The 21,164-nt window shown below is 41.5% G+C and overlaps 1 protein-coding gene across 2 annotated transcripts in view; it reads right to left on the reverse strand.

Moving 5' to 3' along the window:
- Nucleotides 1-1,827: 1,827 nt before the first annotated feature.
- The window catches only part of DDAH1 (dimethylarginine dimethylaminohydrolase 1), a 98,400-nt gene continuing 79,063 nt past the window's right edge, over nucleotides 1,828-21,164 (reverse strand). For both annotated transcript variants that reach the window (XM_074906510.1, XM_074906509.1), the window contains 4 exons: nucleotides 20,748-20,821; nucleotides 20,034-20,153; nucleotides 6,815-6,958; nucleotides 1,828-6,379 (listed from right to left, as the gene is read on the reverse strand). In XM_074906510.1, the coding sequence (XP_074762611.1) occupies nucleotides 6,263-6,379; nucleotides 6,815-6,958; nucleotides 20,034-20,153; nucleotides 20,748-20,821 (455 nt within the window). In that variant the 3' untranslated portion in view covers nucleotides 1,828-6,262. The remainder of the gene's footprint in view (nucleotides 6,380-6,814; nucleotides 6,959-20,033; nucleotides 20,154-20,747; nucleotides 20,822-21,164) is intronic.

The following is a 21,164-nucleotide window of genomic DNA, read 5'->3' on the forward strand; positions in this document are numbered from 1 at the left end:
CTTAACAGGATTTAATGGTCCAGGCAGCTGGAAGAAGACTACTCTCAGCATGAAACTCATTGCAGGAGGTTAACATCAGTTCAAGATTAAGAAGTGTGCCTCAATGAAGAGCAAATTAATTTCTTTCAGGGGACCTGGGAAGATTTTGGACACTGTATTGGTTTTATGAGTATGTACATATGTAATGTCCATCTAGAATAAATTTCTAGAGTAAGCTTCCAGATAAGTTTTGGAAACAGCTTATGACCCAGAGCTGTTAAAAGCTTTCACAATAGTGATCCTATAAATTGTTGTAGTGCTGTCACAGTTTGTGAGAAGGGGCCGGTTGGTGTTTCAGAGCTGTGCCTTGCTCCAGGTTTTCTTCACCCTCTGCCCTCATTGATCAGCCCCTCTCCAGGCAGGCCGTCCTTACTGCAGAGCAGGGCCTCTACCTGGGAGCTTCATGTGCTCCTATCCCATTCTGCCTCCTGGTCCTTACTTGAGGGTCTGGGTCCTGCCTCAGGGCAACCCCTTTTTGGAGCTGGCAGGACCCCCCATGCCCCCTGCCCCAGGCTCCTGTGAAAGCATACACCCAAGTGCAGAAATTTTTACTTGCTGAATATTCTACATCTACATTTTGCAAAGGGCACTCCTTTTTAAATGACTATTATGCTTTTACTGTTGAAGGTTTTGATATTCTATGAAGAACCACTTAACGTGGCAAGGCAAGTGGAAGTGGCTTGTATAGTTTTTGTTATTTTTAATTATTGCTATTTAAAAACAAATTCAAGTAAATTGATACCAACTCTCTCCTGTAGATATGGGTACACAAAAATGCATGTAAATGCAGTAGTTTACTACATTAATTGCACCAAGCTAAATGTATCCACATTAGATCTAGTGCCGATATAAAAATCAGTATTAAAAATCATACTTTTAAACAGCGTAGTTAAATTAGTACAAAGGCTGTATTTAGGTCTGCCCTAATTAAATCTTTCCTTGTTCCTGTTTTTCCATAAAGAATAGTATTAGATTATGGCTTATTTCAAGTCCTATTACTAGCCAAGATATACAGTTTGGAAGTGATGTAATTCTTTTTCTACAGTACTGTTAATTTATATTGGGTTTCTTAAAAAGTTGAAGCAACAATATTGAGTTAAACAGGTGAATCTTGGATTGCCACAAGGTGGCACTGAAGGCCCATGAGCACTTACATGTCCACGAAGCGTGGAGTAACTGCACTGTCTCCCGACATCATTAATCCTAACATCATACCCTAATGATATCAGGGCACAAGGGTACAAGCAGAGATTAGCCCCACGCTCACTACTTGTAGCACACAAGTAGTAGTATTTAGATATAAAACATGCGACCATCTGTCATGTTACCACAAAGCAATGTCTGAAATGTAGTCACCTCTCTTGACTTCATGGGAGAGAAAAGACGCAAGAGCTACATGAATAATTTAACAATAACGGTTATGCCACTAAACCTTTATAGTTTCACCATTTGTAATTTACAGTAAATAGAGGAACTACTTAGAAAATACTGTACTACAGTAACATCTGTTTAGGTATCTTGGATAATAACATTTAGTCAGAACTATTGTATCTAGAACACACAGGTAATAGCCCCTGTCTATACATTATTCTCAAAAGTAGAATCTAAAATCATGATTTGTTTTTAAAGAGTCAAGATTTCTTCTAACAGGGTTAAAGCTTTCAGCACTGGTGTCTATAACTGGCTTTATTTCTAGGCATGTAACAAGCTTCCAAGTAAGAAGATGGCATGAAACAGTATTAAATGTATGTTTTCAGTTTCAAAACAAGAGGCAAAAACTACACAGTGCACAGTACAACTGACACTTTATTCCTTCGTGATGGGGATAGATAGTATTGAAACTTCAAGAGTCACAAAAAAAAAAAAAAAATCGAAGTGCAAACCTCTGTTAGAACAGATTATGGAATGTATTGATGTTTTTGGCACAAAAACTGGGGAACTAGATACTGCAACAAGATTTTAAGTTTAATGAAATGTAACACTTCCGTGTTCAGTAGTCATATTTGTGCACTGCAGAACAATACAATGTAAAACAGTGACTAACACGATTCACATGCAACTCTATACAAGTTACATCATACGTCCAGTTAAAACTTTTCTGAAAATACATGAGGTTCAATGATACTTTGTTCACAATCACTTAACAAATACCATTCTTTAAGCAGTCTTATCTTTTCAGCTTCCTTACTGATAAAAGAAAAAACAGAGAATCTTAAATATTAAATTATTTTTCCCAAATGCTTCCATGTGAATGTTGATATTTTCTATCAAAGAAATTTGGCTCTGACTTCTTTGATACAATGTATAAGAAGCTGAATGAAATAAACTCATTTCCCCATAGTTCATCCCCAACTTGCTGTCACAAACAGCATTTCTGTGCACTGACTTTTTGTTTTTAAAACTGGACTTAGTGTTGTCTATGAGGTCTGTACCTATCACATGGAAATCACCAAAAAAATCAGAGCATAGCTTCATATAGTGGCATCTATTTAAGACTGGAAAGGAGTATATTAGCATGGAAAAGAAAAAAATGCAGAAATGGAAGAATTCAAGTTTATCTTATAAAGTACAGTATGCATTCACATTCTCATTGCAGAGAGAGACACTGTATTCACATTCTGTTGAAGAAAGAAACCCACATATCACAGCTCTCCATAAACTCTTGGCAAAGATAACATCATGAGAGATCTATAATGCACATTGTAGCACTTTCATTTGAACTGAGCTAAACTGATTGCTCAAAGGAAAAAAACTCACAAACCTTTCATGAGTAATTCAAGTCCCATTGCTGAGCTATTAACCACAAGAACTTCTGTGCTGGCCTGCTATGTCATACAGCTTGACAGTTGTTATCAAGTGTTTTATGTGGGCAGCTATTAGTGTTCAGTGTCTCATCTCCTTTTTTGGTTTGGGATTTCATTTTATTATTTATATTAATCAAGGATGATGATTTATATCAGGCATCTGAGTAATGTTCTAGTGTCAAGATGTACAGGATGCCCATTAGATGCATATGTATCACAGCAGAAATGTCCTCACAACCAAATTCTTCATTTGGGCAACAGAAAAAATAGCAAACAGCAAGAACAAGAAGCAATTGGTATGATTTTAGTTCTTACTACCATACTGCAAATGCACAAACTGAAATGCTCTTAGTGTTTTTGCTTTATAATGTCAGAATAAAGAATAATGCTAAAAGCAGAGAGGTGAGAGCAATCCCACTAACCAGCTTAGGTAACTTTTGACATCAGGATAAGATGTAATTTAGAGCATGTTAGGAAGCTTTGATACCTACTGAGACCAACAGAGAGAAAGCAGGTGTGATTTAGAGCACCTAAATTCTGTGCCTGAAGTTAGACAGTTTGAATACAACTTGAAATCATCACCTGAGGGAATTCAGGTCTCTCAGCCACTCTCTTGCTCTTTCTGTATACCAAAATGCAGGCCTGAAGCCAAGGAAATCTAAATGGCAACAACTTCTCTGTCAATGCAGATGTTTCTCAGCTCTGAGATCCCAACTCCCTCCCCTGGAGAGCTACAGGAATTCATTGTCACCTATTCTGTTGCTTTCAGGGACACAAGATACAACATCCACCACAAACGTTTCTCTTTTCTAGAGTAGTCCTAAAGAGGAGTCACTCTTGCCACTCTCTGAATCTATAGCATCCATTGACAGTCATCCTTCCATCTCAGAAGTCGCTCAGAGCCAAAGTGGACCCCTCAGTTTCTCCCTGCTCCTGACAGCGAAGGAGTGAGTTTAGGATAGTCCACTGTGGGTTGGGATACTTTATGGAGTGAACAGCAAAGAGGGAGGAGTACAGAAAAAGAAGATTCAAGTAGAACTGAGGCAACAGAAGACAAAATCACCTGGTGTTAAAAAAGTGCTCATCATGCCATAAACTAGAAATGAGAGTCTGAGGAAGAGAGACAGGTGAGAGGTGAGTGAGGGTGGAAGGAGAAAAAAAAAAACCCACAACAGAAAGTTTAAGAGATAAATTGAATTGAAATCCACCAGCCTAACACTGTCCCATTGTAGCTGGATGGTCTGGCTCCCTAGTGAGAGGAGGGAAGAGGGACTGAAGAACATGAATGGGGGCCAGGCCCCAGGAGGGGCACAGACAGGTCCGGGGGATTCTGTTCTGGTTTTGTATGACAGCTGCACAGGTTTTTAACAGAGTACAGCTTGCCTCTAGAAGGTCACAGTTAAATACTGCAGGGTCACTTTTTGGCACAAAATCTTTGTTTAACATCAAGTCATTTTAAAATGCAAGATGCTTTATCAGGTATTTAAAAAGCATCAAGGGAAGGTAGAAAAAAAGATTCCCCACTGCAGTGTTTACATCCTTAGAGCCTGCGTCAGGCTTAAATGATGGTGCATGGGAATGGAGGAGACAAAGGGGAAACATCAGGAGAATGCTTTGGGACAGCACCCAGCCATAAAAGCAGCACTTGCTGTTTGGCTGGCTAAAGACTTCCTTTGGGACATGCTCTCTTTTCACATACATTATATTCACTCGACATTGCTCTCCCCCTTGTGCTACCTTGTGTCATCACAACGTATAGCGTGCCCACAATGCATCAGATGTATTCTGGTAGCTGCCGGGAGGTTTATTCCTCATTAGACACTGAGATGAAGCGAGAGATATGCTGAGGAGTACCTACGGATATGAGTACTTGTTTCCTCCGTTATGACTGCACAAAAAAGCACGCAGGTTTCCAAAGGATATCCAAGTGTGTGCTCGGTTAATACTGTTTGTTTTCCTGCAGACCACATTGCCTGAGCCCCCCTCTGCTTGCTTCCTACTGTACCTTAGCAACATGCCGCAAGTGGTTCAGGAAAGGTGGAGGAGATGTCTAGAAGTTGATAACGTGTTCAGACTATTTGTCAATCTCTGGAGAGTTCCCACTATTGCCTCTGTTTGGGAATTTCTCCCTCCTTAGTTTACAAATGATTTAACAAGAAGCATGTGAATACAATGGTGTATGCTTCACTTTACTGTGGTGAAAAAAAGTATGACTCAGTGGGTAAACATGTTGTGGAATTTGCTACAAAATTTGTATTTGTTTTAACTGAATACCACAGTAAATATTCATGCAATTAAAAAAACCCAAGATGGTTATTGTTCCAAGGAAAACTGTCCCAAGGGCAGATAAAGTACAAATGCCAGTCTTTCAGGAAAAAATAGCTTCCCTTATTCATGAGCATAATCCAGGAATAGCTGTCCTTCAACTCCTTCTATCACCCTTTCCTTTTGAATTTTGCTAGTAAGTGGCCTCCAAAAGAGGAGAAAACAGAAAGGACAGACAGACATAAAAACAGTAAACAAAGAGAATTTAAAACCCCCATGTTTTAGATTACTTTTGTAGGTTTAACTTTTCCAAAAGCATCTCAGTCTTTCCTTTTTGTGGTCTGGGTGCTCCTGGGATCTGGCCTTTTTAAAAAATCCTTTTCCGTTCTCACCAAATTGAAAGTCATGGCATTAGCAGCAAATTGGGACCTGAACTTGCAGAACGTATCTTGTGTGGCTGCACTACTCCCTTTTTCTGTCATTCGAGTTTCCCAGGCAGACACTGCCCTTAAAACACTCCTGTCAGAGGAAGCATTTTCCAAAGTTGCTACCTGGCCTTTGAAGCTGACTCCAGCCACAAGCTCTGCCCAGCAGCAGCAACGTGAAATGGCTGAGACAGTAAGCAGAGGCCACTGCCCAGTGTTCCAGCTAGTGCACGGAAAGCTTCTTTACTACACAAGACACCAAGTTCATGAGCACACTGAGTTTGCTTCAGTCCCCCTCCCCCCCCCCGAAAGTAAAGAGGACTGAGAAAGGAAAAAAAGATGCAGAGTAAGGAAGCAAGAGAAAAAACACAGAAGATAACATTATAAAGACAACACAGGTGCTTGAAATACTGAGAATTAGTTGGTTTTCATAAAATTTTCACACAGATATGTTAAATCACTAAAGCTAGGGATTAGCCATTATAATTGTCTTCTGCTAGCCCATAGGACTAACATACTTCAGAGTTATGTGCCACCCAAACCATACATCCACCTTATATACCATCTGCAAGGACATAATAAAAATACACAAAGCAAAAAATTTGTAAACAAGGGTTAGTAGCACAGTGGTACAGTAGATTGTCAATAAAAACAATAAAAGTGTGGATACAGATTCGTCTACCTTGTGTGTAACATTATTGCCAGTTACAAGGGAGGGACTCTGTAAACTCATAATTCTGAAGTTTTGTTAATAAGCACAGAGCAACAGGTGAGTGACCCATCTACTTTCTCCAGTTCTGTGTTGGCTATTGGAATCAGCATATGGTCCTTCAGTTTTTCAAATACCTGTTTAGGAGAGAAAATGGAATAGAAATCATTACAATTTATGCCTCTCTATTTTCCCTTTCCTCTAAGTATTTACAGAATGAACAGGCATGGATTTATCAGTGGGTGCTAAGCCGTCTCCTCATTTGTAATCAACACTAACACTGACAGCATATATGGCCTTCTGGCTATGGGATTCATGCACATCAATACTGCAGTCAGGGGAACTGTTGCTACATCCAGTTGTGCAGAAGCAGCACCAAGGGCACAAGAGACAGAGTAATTAAATCAGTAGTGGAGATTAGAACAGAGTCTCATCCACCCACCTCTCACCACCTGGTATTTCCATGACGGGATACAACAGCTCATTCTGGAAAGCACCCAATTTCAATTCCCACTTACTTCCCAGCAAGGCCGGGATGCTGGGGGTCCAGGCACCCCCAGCATGGCTCTCACCTTTGCACTCTCCGGGTACTCCTCAGGGGCTCGGTGCAGCAGGACATGGCCTTTGCTGGGAATGTTTAAGTAGATGCAGTTTGCTGCGGGATCATCGGGCACTGTCAGCTTGTCGTAGCGGTGGTCACTCATCTGTTGCATGGTCTGCCGGGAGACACAAAGTGCAACTATTTAGACCAAACATTAGCAACCCCAAGAAATGGGAGAACAGAGCCTTCAAAAAATAGCTGTGACTGCCAAGTCAGCCAAGGGCCATTTTGCTATGCAGCAAGTAAGGAGATCTCTTTTCATCTCTGACCTTGAAGGAAAAAAAAATCTACTAACCCTAACTGAAATGAGCAGTAGAAAACCTTTGTGAAATGGTTCCTGCAAGCAGCAGGATTAAGCAGGGTACTCTGAAGGTATCCTCTGTAGGGTCTTTTGCTCAAGGAATGCACATTGAACATGCAAAACTTCTGCTCATATTGATGGCTACTATAGGTGCTCAGCACCTTCAAAAAAAAGCAGCCATCGCTCAATATTTACAAAATGAGTGTGAATCAACACAAATAGGATAGGAACAGTTCCCAGCTTGGATATCAGCCCAATCTTAATTCTTTTCAAGAACTTCCTTTCTGCTTTCCAAGCAGTTACTCTTTCACTAAGCACCTGTGTCGGGGGAGCGAGAAGGCACGTCTGTGCTAATCCTTGTTCCCAAGGGGACAACACAATAACCTTCTCAGAACAGCAGAGCTGGTGGGTTTCAGAGGTTTGGTTTATAAATATAGGGCTCATCTACAAATTTGGATCCTGGCTGGAATTTCAGAGACAGAGACTCTAAGCACATGAGAAGCCTGAGACCCCATGTTTTGGATCAGACTCAACTTTTTAATAAAGACGGGAAAAGCTTGGAGACAAGACGCCCGACTCCCCATTATACCATTCCAGCTTTACATCAGCTTCACCCTGACAGAGACCAAGAATAATGAAGAAGTGAACAAAGCTCTAAGTCAAAAACTTCAGTCCCACTGAAAACCTAAGTAAATGAAAGTGTTTCAGTTTCTCTCTTAGCCCCCTTATATTCTCATTTACATTGCAGAGATGCAAGCAGAAAGAAGAGGGATTTTTTCAGTTTAAAAATGCTCACACTAATATTATCTTAAAAATAAATCGGTATTCTGTTAACAACATTTTTCAACTAAATCACCTTCTCAGGGAAACACCACAGATTTACATCGCATGGCGGAGAGCAGACCTTAATTTTAGGCACAGTTAAGTTTATAATTAAATTATTTGTTTACAATTAAATTCATTTGTACTACTTCTCATTCATAAAAAAATATGATGTAGAACTGAACTCTAACAAGGATCTACAACATATTGGGAAGCAAAACAACCCATGCTTGCACACACCTACAGTAATTTCTTTATAGGTCTGGATACATTTTTCATGTTGTAGCCTGAGTCATTCACATCCCGCAGAGAACATGAAATTCACAGTGAAGAATGCCATGCATTCTTGAGGAAGCGTTATCAGATTGTTATTTCTGGTTCCTTCTGAAGTTATGAAACTTCCCAAGGTCACATCTACCTCCATAAAAGGTTAATGTGTTTTCTGGGGGAAAATCCTTGCACCTTTATTTTACCAGATGTATTTTTTTATTATTGTGCTTACCATGGTTGACTTTCCTATTTATAATTTTGTTACTGTTATGTTGCCAAGATACATTTTATTATGCTTTCCTTGATGTTGCAGACATCTAGCAGCAGGTGACATGCCCACACTCAGTGCAACTCTTCTCCCTGGTAACCAGAGCCAGCAGACTCATCCTCTACCTGCAGCTTCTCTTTTCTTCCCTACATAATTTTTTAAAGTCTCAATTAAGAAAACACTTATTAAACCGGCAATAAAATACACGTATCAGTAGAAGAAAAGCCACCGCGCCTGTATTTCACTCAGCTCCCAAACAACGCTTTTCTCCAGTCCTTGCTGGAAACAGAATCCTGATATTGTAGGTTTTCTGTAGGAACAACTCATTCATCATAAATATATTGTGAATCACTGTGAAACATTTCCATATGAAATTATGAATGAATGCTTAAGCAGAAGGGTATGGACACATCTCCTGTTCATTTGCTTCTGCAAAATGCCGAGTGAGAACAGCAGCAGCAAACAGAAATGAAGAACAAGTGTCAGGGCTGTAGCTGTGCCTCAGGAAGCCTGGGAGATGGTGGCACGGGCACATTAGGAGCATTGTTTTCAAGATTAAAAGCACAGGAGTGGTGGGGGCATTAATTCAGAAACAAAAAAAATGAGGGGGAAAGTGAGATTAAGCAGCATGGGAGTTTGAGTACACAGCTGGAACAGTGGGAATAGGATCTCAGCTAGCTTGAACAACACTGCAAGAAAGCATTTATTAATAACTGGATGTTTGACAATACAAGATCACTCTCTTCCTTGGCTATTAAGAAGGAAACCATATTTGCAAGCTTTCATCACTGTTACAACTATGCCCACACATTGAAGTAAAATTTCAAAAACCACTTTGAGAGAGCGCCCCAAAAATAACAACTCAAATCTGCCCCATAGGGAGGTTGCTGTATGCAGCAGAAATGCACCGATATGACGCAATCAGGTTACTTTAAAGACCTGTGGGGTTTTCCATATTTCTATTACGTAAAGTCACTGAGCACATGTGCCTAGCCAGACAGGACTCCAGGGAAGAGGAAGAGATAAAAGCAAGGTCCTTTGACTGTATTTTCTATCAGATACACTCCAAAATTACTTTTTTTTTTTTTTTTTTTTTTTTTAAGTTAACGAAGACTATAGCACTCGCACAATGCCTTTGTGGAGGGCTGGCTTTCTGCCCACAAATGTTGTACGACTAGCTACGTTAAGGGCCAGGCATTTCCCGCATGCCTAGTTTTTCTGGGAATTTTCTTCAGCCTGAAGAGGGTAATTTTCATTGCACATTCTCTCAGCCCTTAGTCATGCTTTCCTTATATTGAAGTCATTCGCATAGCCTAAAATGCCTTTTCTATAGTTTTTTACAGTGTGTCCTCAGACAACTGAGGTAATGGATAAGCTAAATAATCCTAAATATGAAGCAGCATTAGGCATGAAGGAAAAACGCGTATGCGTTCAGGGCCTATTATCACTGACAGAGTTAAGATGACAGCATGCACTTTTAAATCAGGCCAAGCCTAGTTACAAGTTTTCCCCATTCATGAGGACGGCCCGTCTGAGCCCTGCTGCCACCTGGGACCTACTCACACCCACACTGCTGTGGGACAGGCAGCAGCCAAACCCACCACGCTTGCAATGCACCTTTGTATCTTCAGTACTCCACAAGGAAAACCAAACATACAGTGAATGTTCCTCTTGATAACATGGCAACAAACACTGCAATTAAAAATGCCTGTGTCATGTTGACAGAGAAGCAGAAATGCCAATTTTCACAGTCCATTTTTTGTTTTAATTAGACCCCAACATTTAAAAGAAAAATCAAAGCTAAGGCCAAGTCAAATGCATGTAACCCTACAACCACAGGATCATTCCCTCACCAGATTTCAGCTACCCTTTCCTAAATCCTTCAAGTCACAGTATTCTTAAAAGAAAACTATTCACCTAAAACTATTTAAGATATTTTTTCCATCCAATCTCTTTTCCTTCTTTCTAAGCACATTAAAGTTTGGCCTGTTCTACACTGATGCTTAGGTAACATTTGGCCCGGGGTACAGAGCAAATTTTAATATTTTAATCCAAGAGGTTACAAATTGTGAGAAAAAGATTAAGCTACATAAAAATTTTGCCTACAACAATGAAAATTAAGTAATTTTTGTGGTGTGGGGCAACTAACACTGATGAAAAGAGTAACTCAGCAATATGCAGCCAGCAGCCACATCCCCTCAGCTTGGCTGGGAGTTTGGAAGGACAGCATGTTTCTCTTCTGCTTAGAGGAAGGACCACTTGTCTGGGAACAACGTCAGGCTGATGCCCTTACATAAGGCAAAAGATGATGACAGGCACCTGGCCAGGACATTGCCATCTGGAGGGAGGACAGAGAGAAAGGTAAATTTTTGCTTGCTACCTGGAAAATAACCCTGATTACCAAACCTACCACTTTTTAATGCTTGCAGAACCTGGAAGAGCTTTTTTTTTCAGTGCTGCATGATGTGGGTCTCTAGTCCCATGTGAGAGGTGACAATACCTCACTTCTGGATCTTAAGACAGGGACTGGAGGCAACTGAGATTTGATGTGTGGTTCCCAAGAACTCGTCAGCTGTCATACACCGCAATACCACCTACAACACCGCCCCAGGAGTTTGTCCAGTTCACTTTTGAACCTGTAGCAAAGTAGCTTAAGGGTTCAGACACATACTGTGTGAGAAAGTATTTATTTTCCTTTCTTTTTTGAACTTGCCCCTTGCCTTTAGAGCTCCCCTGGTTCTTGCACTGGAAGAGACAGAGAACAATTGATCCCTGATCGCCTTTTCCACATCATTCCCGATTTTATAGGCACCTATGATTCCATCTTAGTTGTCTCTTTTTCAGGTTATAGTCATAGATTGCTTAGTTTGTCTTCTTGGGCAAGCTGTTTCAGGTATCTGTCCAGCCTTATTGCACTTTTCTGAATCTTTCCAGTTGTACTCTACCTTTTTTGGAATGAAGGGATTACGCATACAAAGCACAAATGACAGTCAACATGCAGAATGCACCACAGCTTTAATCAGTGGCGTAACGATGTTCTCCATTTGGTTCCCAGTTGAGATGGCAATTTCAAGAAGTCCAGGATCCTATTTCTGTGGTAATGATCAGTCAGAGCCCATTATTTTGTATGTGATGTTCACACTGTCATTCTCCCTGTCCCTGCTGCACATCACTTTACACTTACCTATACTGCTTTTCATCCATTACTTTATTGCTATGTCTCTATTAAGTTACCCCATCACTTCATATTTGGAGAAATAATTGGCATTGGAGAGAGAAAGCAGCAGCCTTGGGGTTCAACACAAGAAAGCGCAGGAGAGTGGGGCTGGCAACAATGCCATGGTGCTATACACCTGGGTGCAGGGACTCAGCCTGCTACACAAACCATACTGAACAGCTTCTCAGAGTTTCCTTGAAATGCAGCAGTGCCAACAGTGACCATAAACAGTTGGCCAGGGTAAGCAGAGGGGACAGAAGAGCAGAGCTGGAAAAGCCAGTGACCTTGCCTGAATGTCAAGATCTATCAGCAGTGTAACTCCCAAAATGCAGACAGGTGGCAGACAACAGCGGGGTAGACTTGGTAGGAAGGGAACAAGACAGCCACTTTGAGCAGCATAAATCACAGTAGAATGATCTAAGGCTTATTGCTGGGTACTGCAAAGTCTGCTAGAGATATAAGATAGGAAAGGACAGCACAGACCCTACGGATGCAAACTGCATTCGAGATCTATTTGAAACCAGCAATGTCCCAGTCTGCCATGGTCAATAGTCAATACACCGACTTTCTTAGTCTATACACATCCAGAGCATTAATTTCCACCTACCACCCACACTCTGAGCAGCTGGGCTTTTGGCTTTTCCTCCCTGCTGCACCCTTGCAGTCATGTTTTCCAGACGGCAGAGTTCTTTAAGCAACCTCTCCCACCCTGCTCCTTGGCTTTTCCTGGCGCAGGACACCTTTTGCATCACTGCAGATGTGATGGGTACCACATGCTGTTCATGTCCACACCTGCGTGCTCTGCCCCTCTGAACCACCCTGCGTCATGGCCATGCTGTCACCTGTCTGCCAGCTCTGCCCAAGGGCTGCTGCAAAGGGAAACCGTGACCTGAGGGGGGGAAAAGGAAACAGCCTATGTGTGTTGTTGCTTTCAGTCAAGAAGGCAAGAGAATGAACATCCTGTCTTTTGGAACAGGAACCCAGGGAGAGAATAGTCAAAGAAAAAAAATAAAAGAAAAGGAACAGAAACATGAGTCCCCATTTACGCAAGTCCAATGACATCCCAGTCAGCCTCTGACCCAGCTCCTGTGGCCTTACTGGTGATGACAAATATGTATCAAAAAGGACACTTTCCTCTCCCTTAAGAAAAAAACACTCATACAACAGTCTCTGTTCTATAAATATATACTTTTGAGTCTGTATATTCCAAGAGACTAGATTCTCCTGCATATATGCAAACTGAACAGCACTGACACTCACTTAGGCACGTATGTTTATTACATCTAACCTTAATTAAAACCACAACTAGCTGCCTTTTTAAAGTAGCAGGTCATCTGGTAAAGACCTACATCCTCTGAGATGCTGTACAACCCTAATTCATAATGTAATGGAAAAGCAGAAGGAGCTAAAAGAAAGTGCAGAGAATTTTATAAATTGACTAGTTTTCCTATACATAAGGCTGAGAGCAGCAAAGCCTCATTTTTTAATTTTTATTTTTAGGGGCAAGTTGTCAATTGTTCTCTGGATTTCATTAACCTTTCTTTGTCGCTGCATTACAGAAAAGTCAGCATTCATCTGCACTTTCTGCTAATTCCCTACCTGATGTCATCCTCTTTGGGTTATTAATATTAGTAATCATTTCCACAGCAACCCATTGTGATATCGTAAATAGGGGATTATGACTTCATGTAGGGAATAAGCAGAGGCACAAATGATGAATTCTTAAGGCAGAAGAGATAACGTTTTCATGCAAACTTGTATATTACTAGAGAAGACAGACACTATACAGACAAAAGGAAGAGCAGATTTAGCTGAAACTTTTCATGCTGCCTGGGACTACGGGCTGCTTTCTAAGAACACCAAGTTTTCCCTTAGGTGCCTGTTCTGGAAGCACTTCTGTGGCAGAGCTGGGAACCCCTCAGCTTTATGCAGGCACTATAACCCTGCTCTCATGCAGGGAAACAGCTTTTTAAAGCTGGCACACTGCAGAGACTTCAGTTATACAAGATGGAATAAGAACCAAAGGCATTTAATCACAGGAATGGGGGCAACTGCCAATGCTGGAACAACTCCTTGCACCCAAGTCTTTAAAATTACTGCTCTGATCTTGCTTTGGATACAGACCAAGGGCCTAGCTGCCCAAAAGAGACTCCTTTCTATTTTATCCTTAAGATGTGGTTTCAATAAGCCTCCCTTGACCTCTGTCAAAACAGCTGCATTTGCAACAGCATCCTTCAGGGAATAATTTAGCAGACGAATGAGCAGCTCCACTCCCAATAGAAGATACTGAATGGGAGAGTCAAAAACAAGGCAGAGAAATCACGTCCAATCTTTTATTGAAAGTGAGGAAAAAGAAAGGTATTTGCTGAAGTTATGGTATTGCACTACTGTACGTATTCCAGTACACTCCTGACCATAATGAAATCCCATCGACAAATGAGGTTGAAGCCTGGGATACCACGGACAAGCTCAGAAGTGCAGATGTCACCACCGCTGTGGGTCCTGCTGGGGCATGTCCGTCCAGGGAACGTGAGGGGTTGAAAGCTCAGTTGTGTTACCTGCTCTGCCTTCCACCCTGCTGGCAGTGCCACTCAGCCCTGACACCTGTCATGGCCACGCTGCCTCTGTAATTAATATCTGTTCCTCTGAAATGACCAGCTGAAATCCCAGACATTTTGCACGCAACTCCATCATCCCGTATCTTGGAGGGAATACCCCAGACACAGCTGGCCACACAGACCAAGCTCAGGCCGTACAGCGAGACGAGTGCTCTCCACGATGCAGCCCTCACACCTAGGCACCATGCTGGGGTTTCCCACCTTCCTTCCAGGTCCTCTGCTCCCAGAGACCCACCAGCAATCATCAGGCACCCAGCATTATCCCAGAGCAGTGGGTTCACAGCAAGGTTTTCTTTACCAGTCCCACAGGGAGACCCTGGAGCAAGTCCTTTGGAGAGTGTCTGACATCAGAGCCTCCTCAAAGGACAACCTCATTTCCCAAATTCATTAGCAGGCACTTATTACAAATACAATATGTACTGCCTGCAAGGGAATAGTTGAGCCTGCCAAAGCTGGGAACAACACACAACCCTCATATTTGGGATTGCTACTGAGTTACCCAAAGGGTGATAGAGAATGGTTTGACCATAGACAAAGCTGCTTAAACTAGGGACTGTGTCCATCATCATCTGCCGCTGTTCAAGTCTTCACTCATCACAGAACGCAGAGGGGATCTGTAATCCGTACCAACACAAACAGCCAAAGGACAGAAATGTGGCTTTTTAGGATTTAGTATAGAGACAGACTACAGAAAGCAGTGTGCAATAGATGCTGTGTCACAGTTCCCATCATCATCTTGCCTAGCATTTGCCTGGAACCTGAACTGGATTACATCCTTGGCCAGTTTCTGCTCTTCTGCTGTCCCAGCAAGACCCCAGGGCTGTGTCCTTCATTATGGAAAAAGCAGTGCAGAGTGTTCGCCCACAGCTTTGCCCTGTCACCTCCCAGTGCTGGGGCCAGCACTGTCACAGCCCAAATTCGCCCTCATTCATGCTCACGGTAAAGGTCAGTAACTCCAACAGTGCAGGATCAGAGCCCAAATGTGACATGTTTGGAGGAAATCCTGGCCTCAATGAGGGAACAGAAAAATAATCCCAGGCTTTACTGGCTCAACATCCATGGCCAGTGTTCAACTACGGAATTACACGTATGGAATTATGAATGGGTTTAACTACAAGAAGGAATTAAATGCATGCTGAAAACAGCAGAGAGAAGTTAAAGTTTCAGATGTGATAGCCACTACAGGCCCCAGTACTTTCTGCAGTTCATTTGTCTCTCCTTTTCACCCTGTTTCCTCAAGTGCCAGTTTTCAGTTGCAGCCCAAATAAATATTCTATACTTGCCAGAGCCTGAAGAGGATTTCATGGTTAAAATGTCACTTCTGATTTATTATCTGCTTCCAGCATGTGCTCTATAATCCTAAACTCTGTGCACTCATTTCCTAGCTCACTTGCAGCACTTTACATTATACACACCACACTAAACTCATAATCAATTGCATTCTGCCATATGTGAGGACCAGATGCAATTTCTTTTTCTATTTTTAAAGTATTGTGAGGATACATGAGTTCAGTAGTAGAAACAATCAAGAAAAATTTCTTTTAAACAAGATTGTTAGTAGGAAGATAAATCCTATTTTAAATATAAAATGTTAGTGTAGCAGTTCACTTGTTGCCTAACAAGACACACTACTGCATGAAAACAACTCAACTATGAGAGATTGTTAAAGACAGTTTAATAATTTTGCTTATAGGATTGCATTTTCAGACATGAAAAATGGGGACAAAGGAGAGGTCTAAAATAACAAGCTGTCACAATAAAGGAGTGGCATGCTGGGCTGTGCCAGGCAAATGACTTGGTAGAAGCTCAGGGGACTGTACTGCCACACAGACTGCAATGGGTAACAAGAGCAGCAGCTGACAGCACTGCTATAGCTCAATCGATCTGATGAAATCTAGGGAGCAGCTTTTAATTATGAGTATCAGTGCCTCATAGAGATGCTACTGCCATTGCATGTCCACAAGACTGCAAGAAGCTGATCACCAACTGAAATTTTTCTTTGGAGGCAAGTGAACAAACACAAAGAAATTACATAGGTCAAAAAGCAAGAATTCAAATGTTAGAGGAAGCTAGTGATAAGCAGCACTGACAACTCTCCAAGACAGAGACTTTACCTATTTGTTTTCCAGTAATTTCTCTGAAGAGATTTAGATTCCTGCAGGAACAGCTAAAGGTTCTCCAGAATGAGAGTGGAGTAGGATCCAATACACTGAGCAAGAAACACACTCTGGGTAACTTCATATGTTGCTCCGACTGTGGCATGGTTGCCTGATGTAACCTGTCAGCTTGCTGGGAGCATGAGAAGGGCACATGCTATGGCACAGAACTGCTGCACAAGGCCAGAGTCCCTAAGCTCAGCTGGCAGGGTACGAGCAAACACTACCGTCACACGCGCAAACATGCTGCTAAATGTCCAATACAGAGAAACACGCGGAAAACTGACATATTTATTTTTTAAAAGATATCCACCAGAAATCAAAGACTGCTAGATTATCTTCTTAATTACCATCTTCTTTTAAAAAAGTATCTGCTTTTTACTGTACCTTGATTAATGCTGGTATTTACTTGATGGCTAGTTACCAGCAACATTTACTCAGCTTACCCAAAAAATTTTTTTGGCTACAATAGCTAAATTGATGCACTGCAACACGATTAGCCGAGCCGTGCAAAAGGCTTTAATCAAACTGATGAGCTTTCAGATTAGTCCTGGCTCAAGTTCAAATTGCAGCTCTGAGCAACCAGTATTGTACTTGAATTTTGCTCATGTTTATAAACACTCTATGCAAGTGTAGGGCTGGATATCTGCAAACTTCATCAGGCTGCTGCTCAAGATGCATTTTGAGTTTAAGCCTGAATATTTGGGATATTTCACAGGGAAAGATGCAGGTCACTTTCCATCCCAGAATAAATCAATCTCACAGCATCAGGAACATTAGACCTTTACCAATAAAACTGCTTCTCCTGGGTTTCTCAGGGGAGAAGACAAGAGTGATAAACGGGGAATGTGCTCCCAGAGCTTCACATAGTGATTTCTAATAAGAGAGTAACTTTGATAGCTTGTTCAAATGAATGAGCAAACTTAAAGCCACTCCAAACTATGTGGTAAATCAAGGGATTGTCCTCTTATTTAAGAGCTCCCCTAAGCTCACGGAGAGCAATCAGGCTGCTATCCTATTCCCTTAATTGCTGCCAGGATGCAAGTCTAAGCCAGCCAGGACTGCACTCTCCTGGCCTCCATAATTCAACCATATCCAGCAGGGGAGATTCTGAGATTTGAAATGTTGGTTTTATCTTAGCTGGGGACTGAGACATCTTAAATCTTGAAGTGTCACAAGATAAGAGAGGAAAAAAAACACCACCAAATCTCTGCCAAGCTCTGATAGTAAAAATAATGCTGCTGGGAAATGAAAAGTCCTAGGATTATGCCCATGAGGAAAATGTATAAAATACAAAAAGCAAATGTGTAATGAAACCCTGCAGCATGACAGTAAGGACAAGAAGTCTCCCAGGCCTCCATCTTGCAAATATTTAAGGATGTTTTAAAGTAATAAATATCACTAGTTTACTGAAGCCAAGGAGATGTACAAGACATACAGGATGGGTTCCTAAGCTCTTTGGGGGCCCGGGATGTTGATTTCAGAGTTACATACTATTTCTGTTGTAAATGTTCTCCTGGCAGATTCAGATCAGTAGCCTTGGGCACCAATAGCAGTGCTGTTCTTAAAAATAATTCATGCTTTAGAATCAGGGCAAGAGATACAAGCTGGTTGCATAAGTAGCATTTAAACTGAGCAGATTTCAGAGAGCTTTCTCAATAGCACAGCAGAGCTATCTTCACTCCTCCTCATTTATTGTAAGGGACACACAGCTGGCTTCCCCCATGCATCAGTGATCATGTTGCAAAAAGGAGGCTTCTGCAAAGCCAAAGAGCAAAGCCTACACTTAGGTTCTTATTTATTGGCAAAAGAATCAGTATAATCAGAAGCTGAACATTTAGAACTTGCTGCCATCACTGAGTAAACTTTGTTTTTATCTTTTGTCCTGAGTTTGGCTAGGATAAAGTTAATTTTCACAAGAAGCTGGGAAGGGACACAGGCAGGACAGCTGACCCGAACTAGCCAAGGGGATATTCAATGCCATATGACATCATGTTCAGAATATAAACTAGGGGAGCTGGCCAGGGAAGGACCCTCCTATAAACTAGGAGGGATCATGGCTTGGGAACCCACTGGGCATCAGATTCCAAGTGGTGAGCAATTACATTGTGTGTCACTCACTTCATATACTCTTTTTTATTATTATTATTATTCCCTTCCTTGTGTTGTCCTGTTAAACTGTCCTTATCCCAAACCACTAGTTTTTACCTTTTTCTTCTGATTGTCCTCCCCATCCCACCGGTGTGGGGGGAGGACTCAGCAAGCAGCCCCATGGTGCTTAGCTGCTGGCTGGGCCTAAACCACGACACCTTTGAAGTCAAGTCCTGATAAAAATGCGTAAGACGCTTATCTGTAATGCTTTCAGACATGCTCTGGCTTACCTGCATCTTCAAACCAAAGTGTGTAGGATGGTAGGTCCTAATTTATCAAGAGGGACAAACTCCCTCAAGCTTCATGTCAGGTAAAGTCTCGCACTTTGCTGTTTTGGTGCCCTAGCCAAAGTTTCTGCTGCAAAGCATCAGTGCCTAAAGCTGTGTTACCATGCAGGAGCAGAGATGCTGATCTCTCAAGTGAGCTGTCTCATTGCCTATATGCATAATGAGATTCATGGTCTCAGGTGTCTGCACCCACATCTCTGAAAAAGCTGAATTTGGTAGATTTGCTCTGAGCACACCCAGCAGGCAGGAAAGCCACCAAGCCCAGTGCAAACTACAGCAGCAATAAATATTTCTATTGAGGATGATGGTGTAGTACAGGGACGATCTGCTACACAACAGATTACTGGTTTGCAAGTCTGCCAGAGAAGAGACACCCAGATTTACGAGGCTTCTTAGCCCAAGGGTTCAAACCCACACCTCCCACTTTAAAGGAAAATGTTCAGAGACTCAAATTATCACCAGACTGGGTTGAGATCGCTCTCCCTTCTGCTGAAGCCATGCTGTTATGAGACCCTCACGGGACTAGAGAGGAAAAAAGCGTGACCAGGAAGGAATTTGACTTTGTAGCCAGGTGATGGAGGAAGGAAGGATGGGGAGTCCTGGCCTCTGGTCCCTATGGCTGGAGTTAGTTACTGATTTTATTCAGACAGTCTGCAGTGCAAAATGCATACACAGGTCATCTTTGCAACAGGGATCAGACCCCTCTCCGTCTTCCTTCACGCCATAACTTTTACTTCCCCTCCCTCCATTTTAAAAGCCATATTTCCTCATGGAAACATCTGAAGTAAGTATCTCCACTGGTCTAACGATATCTTCTTCCTCCCTCCTATCACCAAGTTATCACCTTTTTAGTCAACAAAGCTGTAAGTAATAACCTGTATAATCTGTTTATTTCCTGATAAATAGCTAAAGCTAAATTAACATCACTTTAACATTCTCTTACTTGGTAAAAACTTTATGGTTTGCACATACAGGAGACCCCTGAGATGATTTCCTCTTTCCTTGATCTATACCTGTTTTAAAATTCCATTATCCTTGAGCAGAGACTAAAAACAAAAACCCCAAGTTTGTTGATTAGGAATTTTTCTTATGTGCTTTACCTTGAGGGCTTTCTGTGCAGCTTCACTTGATCCAATAGCAATCAAGTTTGGTCCAGCCATGCTGCAAAAGCTCTTCAGATGCAAAGAATCATGAACAGGGACTGTGGAGACAGCATAATCCTGTACGGGAGCAAAGAGTAGCTGCTATAAATATTTTTAAATTGTCCTATTTCCATAATTATATTGAGACATTCCATAATTAATTTTACTCTCTGCAAATTAACTATAGCAACATATCCCAGGGCACAGTGTCAACTGTTTAAGTATGACATACCCCTCTGGACCAGCTTGTCTTGCCTGGTGCACTAGAGTAAAATCCAGAATGTTTCAAATATTACTATTGTTGCAACTGTAAAGAAATACATTAAAATGAGTAATTAAACAGTACATACATGAAACCTCTCCAGGGACTAGCAGTAAGAACATTGCCAGTACATTAGAACATTAAGAACATGAGTGTTGATATGTCCTCAAATAATAACAGCCTCCCACTATCCAAGTTACTTTCATGCAGCGATCTCACATTTCAGATCCAACTTCAGCATCTGTCACTTTACAGGATGCTCAAACCTTTTCAGTAACTTGTACCTTTTTTTCTTTAATGAGTCCTAAATAAAGCACTTGAGTATAAAAACTATGCTGGCCAAGACATTTGTCAAATTGATTCAGTGGGTGATAGCTTATATTCCCTGTGGCAGGAATGAATCTACAAACCTTAAATGTGTCAGCCAGAATTTCTGCACCACGTTGATTTGTCCGCCTGGAAAGACCCACAAAAAATTCTCTGCCTAGAATAAAAAAAAATAAAGGGCAAAACAATTACAGCATTCTTTTTTTTAAGCCATCCAAAAAAATCACCACATCAACTCCTTCATCAGAACATACACATTTTAAAAACAGGCCAGCTTTAGAGACATTTTGAAGCAAACTTCCATGAATATAATTTTCTAGCTTTCTTTTCTCAAGTTGAGTAGTAAAACTGAAAAAAAGCATAAATAGCTTCCTCTTCTAAAGCTCTGCAATGGTCACTGAGTAGGGAAAGAGAACAGCTGAGCTGGATTAGTACAGCACTGATTGACCATTTCCCTCTCCCTCTGAGATTTCCTCTGGTCTCAAAGGCAGCTCTGCAGC

Source organism: Athene noctua, chromosome 5 (assembly GCF_965140245.1).
Source record: "Athene noctua chromosome 5, bAthNoc1.hap1.1, whole genome shotgun sequence".
NCBI classification, from domain to species: Eukaryota; Metazoa; Chordata; class Aves; order Strigiformes; family Strigidae; genus Athene; species Athene noctua.